Here is a 13,356-nt window from a genome sequence, read left to right on the forward strand (position 1 = left end):
ACACCAGAGCCTCTTGCCATTGCAGATGAACTCCAGTGCATGTGACTTTATGCTCAGAATTGAACCCAAGCTGTCAGGCTTTACATATAAATGCCTTAACTACTGAGTAATCTCTCCAGCCTCCCCCCACCCCTGTTTTTTTTTTTTTTGTTTTTTTTTTTGAGGCAGAGTCTCACTTTAATCCAGGCTGACCTGAATTCACTCTAGCCCACAAGGATCTCAAACTCATGGTGATCCTTTTACCTCAGCCTCCCAAGTGTTGGAATCAAAGGCATGATCCACTGTGCTTGGCTCTCATTTCTGTTTCTCACAAAAGAAATACATTTGTTTATGGTTTGAATTCCCAATTAAGTTAGAAGCTCTGGGCTGCATAAAACAGAAATTCCAACTTGCATTGGCCTAAACAGGAAGGGAAGTAGCTAGAGATGGGCCTGTTTTAGGATTTGTTAATTCAGTGATACTCTCAAAGACCAGGCTCTAGGCATGGAGCTCAGTGGTTGAGAATTGACTTAGCATGCAGGAGGCCCTAGGTTTAACCTTCAGAAACACATAGACATGATTGCATTCAGGGGATCTAGGTTGAGGCTTGGTGTTGTCCTTGATGTTAGCTTGTCTACAGGCTGGTGAGGACAGTGCGGCCACTGCCAGCGTCATGGTGGGACTTCACATTATTCAGGCAGGGTCTTCTCCTTATCATGTGCATTAATCAATCTTGCAATGTGACAAGCCATCACAAAACTTAGCGATTTAAAATATATTGTTTCTGAGCATTAGAACCCCAGGGGTGGATAAAATGGCTGGTTCTAGTTCTGTATCTCCCGAGGCGACAGATACACTGTCAGCCAGGGCGAAAGTCATCTGAAGGCTGGACTGGGGCTGGCGAAGCTGCTTCAGAGCTTATTGGTATGTTAAGTTACAGGCAGTTCATGTTTTGGGTACATGGGCCTCTTTTAAGGGTACTCCTTCATATCCCAGCCACTACCTTCAGAGTGGGCAGTCAACCAGGACAGACTGGCACGCCATCCTTTCTGCTGTATTCTGTTGGTCACTTAGCCCAACCCTGGTATAACACAAGAGACTATACGAGAGTGTGAATTCTAGAGGACATGGGGAGGTCATCTTAGAGGATAGCTGCCACAGTGTTTCTTTTCAAAAGTGAGGTAGCCTTCCCCAGAAGCTTCCAAGAGGCCCTCTCGTCTTCTTTATTGGCTACAGCTGTGTCACAAGTTCATGCCTAATCCAATCTCTCACAATCCATTTGGGGCCATCATTTTTGGCTCCTCACGATCATGATTCCCTGCCCCTGTGGATGGACCCACATCTCCCGAAGCACAGGGTAGTGCTAGGAGGCAGCCAGCTACCAGCAGGATCAGGTTCTGTCTAGAATGAGGAAGAGCAGCACACAATGTCTGTGATGCTCTGCTCGGCTAGAAACTCCAGGACAAAGGCTAGGTCCCTGCTCCTACACCCAGTGTGCAGCCCAGTGCTATGTTGGGTAGATGCAGCAGTGTGTGTTGCATGAATAATGAATAAATTCAGGAATACACTGGAAAACAGACCACAGGGCAGGGGGACCAGGACTGATATCACCAGGTACAGTTCAACAGCACTAAGCTCTAGGCTCCTTAAATTCTTATAACTCAGACCACCTATTCTCACCCTCACCCCTAGCTGCAAGGATACACAGGGTTGGCAGAATTATTCTCACTTTATTTCTGGAGAAGTTTGATCAGATGCAATTAACACTGATTCCAGGCGAGGTCAGGGGGCATTACCCCCAAAGCAACCAGTATCTTGTGGCCCAAGGTGCCCCCCCATTCCCAGACCTGGGCTTCCCCTCAGTTACAGTTAAATAGAGAGAGGAAGATCTCCCCAGGGAGCCCTGGGAGGAGGGTCTACCTTCTGCACCCGCCCCCTCCACACAGAGGCATCTGAGCTCAAGCTATTTACAGTATTCACATCCACTGTACCCCACCAATCCAAGGCAAATACTACAGGTGGTCCTTCCCCAGAGGAAAGGCCAGAGAGGCTGTGAGTGTATGTGTGTATGAGGGAGAGGGCATGTCCGCGTGTGTGAGCACACGAATGCACTGAGGGGCAGAGTCTGGCTCCAGCCAAAGACACATCAGTCTATAAGGTGCAGATTAAAAATAAGAGAGGCCCCACCCCCAGGGGCCCAGGCCAAGTCCATCTTTGCTCTGTCTCTCCTCCAGACATCACAGATGATGAAGAGGAGCCCTCATAGCTGCGCCAGGGTCCAAGGCAACTGCTTAAAGAACTTCTAGGGAAAGAAAAGGAGAATAGTCAGAGCGAAGCCTGCATCCAAACCCAGATCTTCAGGGTCTTCACGGAGGCGCAGGAGCGGGCAGGGCAGGGCTGGGGACTCTGGGTAGGCCTGTGAGGGAAGCAGCTGGGCCCAAGGACCAGGACTTCCTACCTGTGACCTGTGGGGGCTGCACCACGGCTTTCTTGAGGAAGGCTTCTGCCTCTGCAAAGGGCAGGATGGCCTCTGGTGTTCGGCCCAGACTCTTGTCCCCAGAAGGTGCCTTGGGGGAGAAGCCATTCTCCTGGTGTGCTGGGAGAGGCTGCAGGCCATTCACCAGAGACCCTGGTAGCTCCTTGCTTGGCAGGCTGTGGATGCAGCCCATTGTCAGCATTTCAGCTCCCCAGGAAGCCCAGACCAGCCTACAGCTTTCTCATCTGCAGCTGCCCACGTGCTCAGGGTCCCAGGGCGTGGGAGCTGTTTACCTCCACTGAGTCTCCTGGGCGGGCAGCTCCTCTTTCTGCACAGCCTCCTTCTGCAACCCAGAGGGCCGGGTCTCTATGACTTTCACAGGGTCTATCACGGTGAAGGATGGACATTGGTTAGGGGCTGGTGGGGGGGCGGGGCGGGACTGGAGCTGGAGGTGTGTATAGCAAAGAGGACAGAGATAAAGGGAGGTTCGGCTTTACCTGGGCTGGAATTGTTGGCCGTGGCCTCTTTTCCATCCTGCTTCTGCTTTGAAGAGAAAGAATGGTCAGGTTCAAGGGCTACGTGGACCACCCACCCTTCTGCTGTACTGAACTCTTATCCCTCTCAGCTCAGAGATCCTGGGTGCTTTCCCCCACGACTCTGAAGGCCTTTAGGGAGCCTCCTTTCCTCACTGCAACACCCACTCCCAACCAGCGAATCCTGACCTTGGTTTCAGCAGCTTCCGACTTCCGAGTGCGCTTCATGATCTCCTCCAGACGCTGTGTGGAGGCCGCACATCAGTGAGGCCCGAACCCGGGACCAGGCCCAACCCTCCACCTCCCGCGCTTTCCAGACCAGAACGGGCATCAGCTGCAACACTCCCCCTACGTGCCCAAGGCTGGACCCCGGACGCCGCCCCGCCTGCGCACCTTCCTGCGCTCTTGCCGCTCCTGCTCCTCCCTCTGGAAGTGCTTTTCCCGCTCCAGACGCTGGCGCTCCGCTTCTTCCCTGGACCGGGCTTCGGCCTCCTCTTTCTGCCGGGAGACCTCCGTGAGATCTGGGTCCCTAACCCCAGCCCTCCCCCGCGCCGGGCAGTCAGGAGAGCCCACGGGCGCGCGCATGGGCACCTGCTTCTGCAGCCGCTCCTGCTCCTCCTGCTCGGCCTGCGCCTTCTCCCGGGCCTCCTGCTCCTCCCGCCGCCGGGCCTCGGCCTCCTGTTCGGCTCGGGCTTTGGCCTCCCGCGCCAGCTGCTCCTCCCGCATCCGCCTGGAGGAGCAGGGAAGCTCAGGCCCCGCGCCCCGATTCTCCAGTCCCGCACCCCCACCCCGAGGACGCACTCACTTGTCCCGCTCGGCTTGCAGCTTCCGCTCCTGTTCCTCACGCTCCCGCTGCTCCCGGGCCTGGCGCCGCTTCTCCGCCAGGAGCCGGGTAGCTTCTTCTCGGTCCGTGGTGCCAGCCATGGGCTTGCTAGGGGTCACCGCCGGGGCGGGAGTGGGCGCAGGGGCTGGGGGTGAGGGCGGGACAGCTCTATCTGGGGGAAGATACGACATCAGGAGTTAGTCATCACACCCTTGTGCTTCCTGACCTACCCACTCAACTATTGCCATCATCCTGAGTGGCCTGTGTTCGAGACTTGGTCCTATCATGAGCAAGAGCCTACCCCCCATTTTTTTTTTTTTTAAGTTTTCCAAGGTAGTCTTGCTCTATTCTAGGCTGACCTGGAATTCACTGTGTAGTCTCAGGATGGCCATGAACTCAAGGCAATACTCCTACCTCTGCCTTCCTAGTGCTGGGATTAGAGGTGTGAGCCACCATGCCTGGCTCTAGAGCCCCCCTTTTTTTATTATTGACAACTTCCATAATTATAGACAATAAACCATGATAATTCCTTCTCTCCCCCTCACTTTCCCTTCATAACTCCACTCTCCATCATACCCCCTCCTCCTTAGAGCCCCTCTATTTGTTCCCAACATCAATACTCAATCATCTATCCTGGTCCACACTCAAAACACTACCTGACAGATGTTTCTCACTTATCAAGTCCACCATCCTACGCCCTCTCTCCATGTGCACCTGCAGGGGTCTCAGTGGCGGGCTGCTCCTTCTGAGGCTGGGTTGGGGTGGGTGAGGGCACTGGTGAGGACGCTGGCGAGGCAGGGGCCGCTGGCTCCTTTTCCTCGCTGGTCTTGCCCTTGCTCTGGCTCTTGTCCTCCGTCCCTGCTGAGCTGGGGCTGTCCTTTGCCTCCTCCTTCCTTCGAGCCCGCACCTTGGGGGACGCAGTGGTGCCTCGGGGAGATGGTGGTTTTGGAGGCAGGGCATGGCCTGGCCCTGGGCTGGGGCACGGGGAGGCAGGTCTGTGCCAAGTTGTAGAGGGAGAAGATGGCCGGGCCTTGGACTTGGGGCTTAAGAGAGAAGGGAAGGATTAGTTTAGACCTGGAGGCTCAGAGCACTGTAGTAGGCACCCCCTCCTCCACACACATGCTGAGCATGTCACTTCCTCCCGGAAGTGTCCCTCCTACAGGCTTGGTCAGCATCCCCCACCTATTCACTCTGAACATGTATCATTTCCTCTTACATACATCCTAGTTTGCAATTACATACTCATTTGTGAGAGTCTGCTTAATGTCTGCCTCTGACAGCATGCACACTCAGGCAAACTGCAGGTCTGTTTTAGCTTACCAAAGGGTCCTCAGAACCTACCTAGAAGATCATTCACTGATTAAGTATGTATGGAGTGCTTATCAGGGGCTACAGTTTTAGGAGTTGGGGGCTTCCACAATCAAAACGTGAGAGGCTAGAGATGTAGGCTCAGTTGGTAGAATGTTCAGTTAGCATGCATGAAGCCCTGGGTTCAATCCCCAGCGCTGCATAAACTGGACATGGTGGCATATGCCTATAATCTCAGCACTTGGGAAGTGGAAGGCAGGAAGATCAGAAGTTCAAGATCACCCTTAGCTACACAGTGAATTTGAGGCCAGCCTGGGCTACATGAAACTTTGTCTCAAAAAAAAAAAAAAAAGTAAAAGAGAAAGAAAAGAGAAGGGGTGAAGGAAGTAAGGAAAAGAAAGGGGGAAAAAATGAAAATGTGTCCAGTGCAGTAACGTGACCAATCTGGGAGAAGCTGGTGGGCGCCTGGGAGAGAGTTCTCTTTTCTTTGTGAAGGGCAGGGTGCCCTGGAATGGGTTTGCCCCAAGAGAGAGGGCAGTGCCTTGGAAAGCATCCTGGTATAAAAAAAAAATTAAAAAAAAAAAAAACAAACCGGGCTTGGTGGTGCACACCTTTAATGCCAGCACTTGGGAGGCAGAGGTAGGAAGATCCTTGTGAGTTCAACGCCATCGTGAGACTACATAGTGAATTCCAGGTCAGCCTGAGCTGGAGTGAAACCCTACCTCGGAAAAACAAAAACAAAACAAAACAAAGACCCTGTCCTCTGGGAAATTTCACCCTAGACTGAGTGCACAGCAGGTGTTTGGGAATGAATGACCAAGGCCGCAGAGCCAGGTGAGGTGCAGGGCTCCGCCCACCTGAGCTCAGAGGCGGTGCCCGAGGAGAGGCGCGGTCGCACGGACGCCGGCAGCGACTGGCGCTTCTTGAGGTTGCGCTCCCGGGCCAGGGCACTCTTTTCCTTCTCGTTTTCTCGCTCCTTGTCCTTCTTCTCTTTTTTCTGCACCTGGGGCGGGGGAGTGGGGAGGAGGGAGCGGTCAGCCCATGCCCCGGCCTCGAGCTGCCGGTCCCCACCTGCGCAGCAGCCACTCACCGGCGAGGCTTCGGGCCGGCGGCGCACCAGAGAGGGGCTGCCGCCACCGGCGCTGGGCTTGCGCCGCTCGGGGCGCTCCCCGGCCGGGGCGCAGCGGTGCGCACTCCGGGGGGCGCTGCAAGGCGTCAGGGGGCTGGCGGAGGCCGAGCGCGGGCACACGGGCACGGCTGCGGAGGGATGAGTGCGGTCGGGGTGTGGTCCGGGCACGAGACCGGTCCCTGCCCGGGCCCTCGCGAGGCGTCTCCCAAGGCCGCTGCCCCTACCCTGGTCGCGGCCGTTGCGGGGCAGTGTGACCGCGCTGCGACTCCGAGCCAGGAAGGAGAGGGTGGGCGTCATCAGACGATCCACAATGCTGCTCTCCCATGCGCTCAGCTGCAGGCTGCGATCTGGGGGCGGAGAACACCAGGCAATGCAGGTCACCGCAGGCAGAGGCATAGGCGGTGGAGACCAGGTAACTGACCCCGTGGCGAACCCAAGGATTCTCATTCAGGAGGACTGCCCCTCATCCCCCAGTTCAGTCACGCGGGGCCACACTTATATCTGGAACTCCATTCGCAGACACAAGCAACAAAACACTTGCCAGGGGCTAAGGCGCTCAGTGGTAATGCTTTTGCCTAGCATGCTGGAGGCCCTAGGTAAATTCGATTCCCAATACTGCACCCTCCCAAAACTTTCCCAGGACAAGGCTCTGCATCACTTCGGGGATTTCTTCCTACCAGTCTCCCCAGGTGAGAGGGCTCACTGAGCAAAAGGAAGGAGCCATATGGGACTGGGGGAAGACCCAACTGCCCTCTCCCAGGTCCCGCCTTTAGGATCCTGCCTCTCCTGCCCTCACAGCGCTGGCCTGGGGGAGGCATGCTTCCTGGAATTGGGACAGTGAGGGTCCTTGTGCACCTTAAGGCCAGTCTTTAGGAGTCCTGTGCCAGGAAGAAGCTGCTAAAGGGACTGGCTGCTCAAGGCCACCAGGCTCTGTCCCCTCAGCTGCTGGGTTATTTTTAAGCTTCAGTCAGGTGGGGTTAGTGTAGCAGCTGATTTGGTTGCCAGGCAACACTGCAACCAAATAAAAGCTCGAGAAACTTATAAATAACTCCAACCATGAGTCTTTCATATGTAAGCACCAGGGCATGGTGGGAACGCAGGAACTCTGCCATCCTGGTTGGTCACAACTTTGGACCCAGCCAAGGCCACTGCTGGGGCTCTGAAGGCAGAGAGGACAGGACTGCGTGGCTCTCCAGGGTGGAGCCAGAACAGCCCACCCCAGCACCCAGGCCAGTCGGACACATGGGGGCACGGCCACCTGTCTAAGGTTGGCCCACGCCAGCTGGTTGTGGTTGGACATAAGGCTGCCTGCCCATTTCCACCACCAGCCAGCCTCTACCCAAGTTGCTCTTGAGGCCTCTGCCAGGCTTTCTGCCTTCTGGACCCTAGTCTTTGGTCTCTGTTCTCTCCTTCAGGGCACAACTATGTTCTCAGGGTCCAGACCCAATGCCGGCTCCCCCAAAGGGCACAGAGCCAAAGATGGGGTAGAGTGGGGATGGGGACCTGGAGTATGTGAGGGCTCCAATACTGGTGTTGTTGCTGAGCTCTGGAGGAGGCTTTGGGGGGGGGGGTTTCCAGGAGCTACAAGGGGCTCTGGAAGGGGGAAGGCTGGGCCTTCTCTTACTTCTACTGGGGGAGTTCCAGAGTGTGGCAGAGGACTTTGAGAGCCGCTTGTTGATTATAGAGTCCACGTGTTTGGGCAGGTTTACTGCCGACACGGAGCACCTGCTCCCACCTGGAGGGGAAAAGACACGGCATTAGGGCCGCCACACGGGAGCCAGGGGGGGCACTGAGGCCTTCCATGCAGGATGCTCCAAGGGCAGGGTGGAAGAGGGAGGAGTGGGCAGGCTAGGATGGGGAGGAAGAGGCCAACTTGGGCCTGGGAGAGGAAGGATGAAAGGTAGGTGATCAGAAACGACCTGGACTGGGGGAGCCGACGAAAAAGGAGTAGAGGAAGGAGATGGTGGAAAACTAGAACTACAGCCTTCCTGGCCAGACCAGAAGGAAGCCGTTCCCTAGGGCTGGATGCTGCATCCCTCCCCACCATCACCCAGCCTTGGCACTTGCTGACATTGCCCAGCCAAGGCACTGTGGATACAACACCCACGTACTGGAACAATGCAAAGACGGTCCTAAACAGAAGACACACACAGTTCACAGTCGCTTGCACAAATCCACATTTTCATCCAGACACACAAAGACAGAGACATGCAGACACAGGCAGAGAGAGTGGTCGATACTTTTGCATGCATATGCGTGTGCAGACATGCACACACAGAGAAACACAGACTGAGATGCACACAGGCACAAACACATTGAAGCAACCTAACAATATTCATAACACCTAACATTTGTTGATGCTTACCATGAGCCAGGCACTGTGTTGGGCACTAAATCCATGTTACCTGACTTGCTCCTCCAAACATCTACCCTGGAGGCAAGTAGTGCTGTTATCCCCATTTTACAGATGAAGGAAGTGAGAGGTCAAGTAGTTAAAGGTCATACCCCCAAGTGTCAGAGTGCACACCCAGGTCTGATTTAGGAACCATCACTGAGATACACAAGGCCATAAACATTCCATCACAGACACAGGAAGCTATACGACACGGCACATACACCAAGGATGTGCAGCCAGAAATATGGAACCTTGTCAGAGCATAAAGACATCCAAACACAGTGGTACATACATGCCAGCAAAGAATCAGACCAAAATCCATGGTGTACCTACATGAAGGAAACTCAAAGACAAAAATCTACCTTCCATAACATGGAGGGGAGGGGGGAAGGTGACAGTTTTCTTTAAATATCCAAGGTCTGAAGAGCATTAAAGTCCTCTTTTTATGTCTCATCCACTAACACTGATTAATAGGAGCAAAGAAGGCTACTCCTAAAACGACAGAGGTTTGAAGAGCAAACCAAGTGGAGATCACCTCTGATTTGATAGTGGAAGTCCTTGGGAAGGGACGATTTGGTTCAAAGACCGTTGCAGAAGATACAAGTCAGTCACATAAAGCAAGACACATGCCATAGGAAGCAGCTAGCTCCTTGTATGTAAGCTGTCCCCCTTCACCAGGCCCGGCCCGGCCCACCCACCTACCAGCCTTTCCAAGCCACTCACTGGTCTTATGTCCGGGGGAGCTGTGGTGCAGGGCCCCTGCCCAGGACCAGCGCTGCTGCCGGATTTCAGCCCAGGTCTTCTTCACTGACCTCTGGATGGCTGCTTCATAGCGTTCCTGGGGGCAGGAGGGGAGAAGAGAGATCTGGGCTCAGAATCAGCCACCATACCTGGGGGAAGGGCCTCCTCCTGCACAGCTCTTACTGACTCACACTGCAGGCAACCAAAGCTATCGGCTCCTTGCTGTGATTCAGGCCTGTGTACGATCTAGCCCTGGCCACTGTTCTTGGAGAGCTTCCACTGGGCCCAAGTCACTTCCTGGGTATGAGCTGCTTCTGAGGATGGGTGGGATTCTCTCTGCCTGGGGTTCCTGGGCAAGGCCATGTCTGCCTGGCACTGAGGGTCCTGATCTTGGGACTTTTTTCTTCTTTAGGCTGAGGACACCGGGTAGGCAGGGCCAGGCCATCATTTCTTTCACTGCCTCACCAGTCAGTGTTCAAGCCAGGCGCTACCCATGTGAAGGAACTACATTTACGCAGACGTGTGCAGACAGGCACATGGGCACACGGGTGCAGTCCTGAGGACTGGATATAGTGGCGCATACAGAGCAAATGTTCTGCATGGCACAGGACAGGGACACACTTGCAGGTGTGAATGCTCGTGGGGCCACACAGGCACAGACCGCACTGAGGCTTAAGTGTCAACGTGCCCACGCACTTCACCAACACACAGGGGCGGGCATGTGTGTGAAGACTTGCAGGTCCATGTGGACCTCGTCGGGGTCATGAAGAAGGCACCTTGTTTTTCTCTAGCTTCTGCCTCTGCCGCTCCTCCAGGGCTGCTCGGCGCTGCTCGGCTTTAAGCCGCTGCTCCTCCAGACGCCGCCTGCGCTCCTGGAGCTGCTTCTCCCGCAGCGCCTTGGCCTTCTCCTCCTTCTCCAGCCACACTGCCTTCTTGGCCGCTGGGGTGGGGTGAAGAGGAGAGGTGTGACAGGTGGCAGTCCCTGGCCCAGTGCAGCTCCTCCCAGGGGTCCCTTTTCTGCCAGGCCCCCTCCCGCCCCCCCCCCCCAGTCTCCTCCCCTGTATGTCTCCTTCATATTCACGGGCTTCCTGAAGACAGGAGGATTGTTTTCCCTCACTTGGCTTTCCATTTCTCACACTGAAGGACTCAAGTGAGTTTCGCAGTGTGAGGCCCAGTATGATTTAGGGTCCTCCTAGACAGATTTCCATAGCATGTGGTAACGAGCATGGATTTGGGGTGATGCAGCACCTGTGTCTGCATCTCAGCTACTCCACTAGCTCTGAGACAAGTGATGTCATCTCCCCAAACCTATTTTCTTCTCAAAAGGAGCTGAGAGAATTAAATGAGCTCATGCATGAGGTACTTTTAGCATAGTGCACATGCAGTGTTCCAGAAGGGTCTGGGCTATTTAAAGGAGGCTGGTAGTGAAGGTGATGATGAAGATGATGACACTGCTACCCACTCACCCAGGTACTTGGCCCGTTCTTCTCGGCGCTCCTTGGCCAGCTTGTGTCTTTCTCCTGCCTTCTTTACATCTGAGCAGAGGGAACAACCACGAGTGTATCAAAAGGTCTGCCCACCAAGAAGCAGTTAGCCTCAGGCTTTCCCTCCAGCCAGCCTTACCCCCTCTTTTTGTCTCCGTTTCCAGGACAAAGGTGACCCGTCATAAGGCACCACCTAAGGCATATCACACATACCTTGCTTGGTGGAAGGGCTGTCAGAGGCTGGCACTGCCGTTGGGGATGGTTGACTACTCCTTCGAGGAGGCCTGGCATCTCGTTGGCCTGTGGCTGGTGGAGTGGGTCCCCTGTTCTTTGCATCTGAGAATGGGGAGTCTTCTTGTTGGGGAGCTGGCATAGGCTCTACTGGCCCTGGAGGACTCTCTGGTTCCAGTGGAAGCTGCTTAGGGCTAGTGGTATTCTTCATGGCAGGAGGGGTGTCCGGTGGAGTGTCAGGGACCAAGGCTGACATTGGTGGTGGCGGCGGTGGTGGGGAAGGGTCCCCTTCTGGAGAAGGTCTTGGCTCTGGGGGAATCCTGGCTTCCACAGCTAAAAGATCAACATTAAGAGAGAGGGGAAGATCAGACTGTATGTGTGTCATTAGACCAAAACAATTCTCTTCCTTGACCAGTGGACCTTTACATTTATTTATTCATTAATTCATTCACGTATGTCTTTTCCATGTGCCAGGCCCAGCATGTTTCAGACATTAGTCACATAATGGTGAGAAGATTGCCAGGACTGTTGCCTCTGTGGAGCTCAGCCACCAGGGGCAGACAGACAGACAAATGGCAGGAGAGAGGAGGTACCCCCTGGGTGCAGCACCACAGTGGTGGGTAACCTGCATGAGAAGAAGAAACGCCAACCAGGTGTGATCTGAAGGATGGGCAGCAGCTGCTGAAGCAAGAGGAGTGGGCTCTGGCAGAGAAAAGCCCTTGTAAAGGGGCAGCAGAGCAGTGTACTGGAAAAATGGAGGCATTTGTAGCACCAAATGGTAATTGTTGGTTTGTGTATCTGCCTCCCTTCCGCTCTGCCTCATGTCTGATTCACATAGGTGGTCAGTGCTGGTCACACAGGACCGGCCCAAGAGGAAGGACTTCAGTGTGGCACATGTGGGATGCTGTGTGTGGTGGTGCACGCCTTTAATCCCAGTGCCTGGAAGGCAGAGGTAGGAGGATTGCTGTGAGTTTAAAGTCAGTATGGGTTATAGAATGAGTTCCAGGTCAGCCTGGGCTAGAGTGAGACCCTGCCTCAAAAAAGAAGTAAAGGGCTGGAGAGATGGCTTAGTAGTTAAGGTGCTTGTCTGTGAAGCTTAAGGACCCATGTTCTACGCTCCAGGTCCCACGTAAGCCAGACGCACAGGTGACACATGTGGTTGCACGTGCTCACAAGATGGCACATGCATCTGGAGCTGACTGCAGTGGCTAAGGCCCTGGTGTGCCAATTCTCTCTCTCATAAAGGCGTATGCCAACACACCCAGGGGGAAAAAAAACAAGACAGAGATGAAAAAAAGAAAAGACCGCCATCAGGGAAATGCAAATTAAGACGACTTTGAGATTCCATCTCACTCCTGTCAGAAAGGCTACCATCAAGAAAACAAATGATGATAAATGTTAGCAAGGATGTGGGAAAAGGGGCGCCCTTCTACACTGTTGGTGGGAATGCAGTCTGGTACAGCCATGTGGAAATCAGTGTGGAGGTTCTTTTTTTTAAATTCTTATTCAGTTGAGAATGACAGATAGAGAGAGAAACGGGCAGAGAGAAAGAGAGAATGGACGTGCCAGGGCTTCCAGCCACTGCAAACGAACTCTGGATGCGTGCACCCCCTGTGCATCTGGCTAACGTGGGTCCTGGGGAATCAAGCCTCGAACTGGGGTCCTTAGGCTTCATAGGCAAGCACTTAACTGCTAAGCCATCTCTCCAGCCCCAGTGTGGAGGTTCTTGAGACAGCTAAAAATAGATTTACCATATTATCCAGCTATAGAACCCCTAGGCATATATCCTAATGACTCTTCTCACTACCTTAGAGATACTTGCTCAATCATGTTTATTGCTGCTGTATTTACAACAGCTAAGAAATGAGACCAGCCTAGATGTCCCTCAACAGATGAATGCATAATAAAGATGTGGTACATTTATTCAATGGTAAAGAAAAATGAAATTTGCAGGGAAATGTATGTATCTGGAAAGGATTACACTAAGTGAGGTAACCCAGGCCCAGAAAGCCAAACGTTGCGTGTTCTCTTTCATATGTGGATCCTAGCTACAAATGTGTAGACTTGTGTGTGACTGGAACCAAAAATCGGTAGCAGAGGTCAGTAAGCTAGAAAGAGACTATAAGGGAGGGAAGGACTTAAGGGGATGGTATTGTATATGTGTTTAAGTAGAAGAACAGATTACAGGGAGTGGAATGGCCTAAGTGAGGCCAGGGGAAGAGACTGAGTAAAAGAAGGGTGGTGGTGGTGGGGAGGA

The 13,356-nt window shown here is 53.9% G+C and overlaps 1 protein-coding gene across 8 annotated transcripts in view; it reads right to left on the bottom strand.

Annotated features, from left to right (window-relative positions):
• Nucleotides 1-1,689: 1,689 nt before the first annotated feature.
• The window catches only part of Map7d1 (MAP7 domain containing 1), a 29,331-nt gene continuing 17,664 nt past the window's right edge, over nucleotides 1,690-13,356 (bottom strand). The window contains exons 2-18 of one of the 8 annotated variants that reach the window (XM_045149790.1): nucleotides 11,082-11,432; nucleotides 10,851-10,919; nucleotides 10,161-10,324; nucleotides 9,367-9,481; nucleotides 7,873-7,983; nucleotides 6,473-6,595; nucleotides 6,210-6,376; nucleotides 5,977-6,122; nucleotides 4,526-4,854; nucleotides 3,794-3,983; nucleotides 3,580-3,718; nucleotides 3,382-3,486; nucleotides 3,178-3,231; nucleotides 2,953-2,995; nucleotides 2,749-2,839; nucleotides 2,438-2,631; nucleotides 1,690-2,281 (exon numbers count right to left, since the gene is read on the bottom strand). In XM_045149790.1, the coding sequence (XP_045005725.1) occupies nucleotides 2,271-2,281; nucleotides 2,438-2,631; nucleotides 2,749-2,839; nucleotides 2,953-2,995; nucleotides 3,178-3,231; nucleotides 3,382-3,486; nucleotides 3,580-3,718; nucleotides 3,794-3,983; nucleotides 4,526-4,854; nucleotides 5,977-6,122; nucleotides 6,210-6,376; nucleotides 6,473-6,595; nucleotides 7,873-7,983; nucleotides 9,367-9,481; nucleotides 10,161-10,324; nucleotides 10,851-10,919; nucleotides 11,082-11,432 (2,402 nt within the window). In that variant the 3' untranslated portion in view covers nucleotides 1,690-2,270. Of the gene's footprint in view, nucleotides 2,282-2,437; nucleotides 2,632-2,748; nucleotides 2,840-2,952; nucleotides 2,999-3,177; nucleotides 3,232-3,381; nucleotides 3,487-3,579; nucleotides 3,719-3,793; nucleotides 3,984-4,525; nucleotides 4,855-5,976; nucleotides 6,123-6,209; nucleotides 6,596-7,872; nucleotides 7,984-9,366; nucleotides 9,482-10,160; nucleotides 10,325-10,850; nucleotides 10,920-11,081; nucleotides 11,433-13,356 lie in introns of all 8 variants that reach the window. The other 7 variants (XM_045149789.1, XM_045149795.1, XM_045149794.1 and 4 more) reach the window with 7 other exon arrangements.

This window comes from Jaculus jaculus, chromosome 5, assembly GCF_020740685.1.
Source record: "Jaculus jaculus isolate mJacJac1 chromosome 5, mJacJac1.mat.Y.cur, whole genome shotgun sequence".
NCBI classification, from domain to species: domain Eukaryota; kingdom Metazoa; phylum Chordata; class Mammalia; order Rodentia; family Dipodidae; genus Jaculus; species Jaculus jaculus.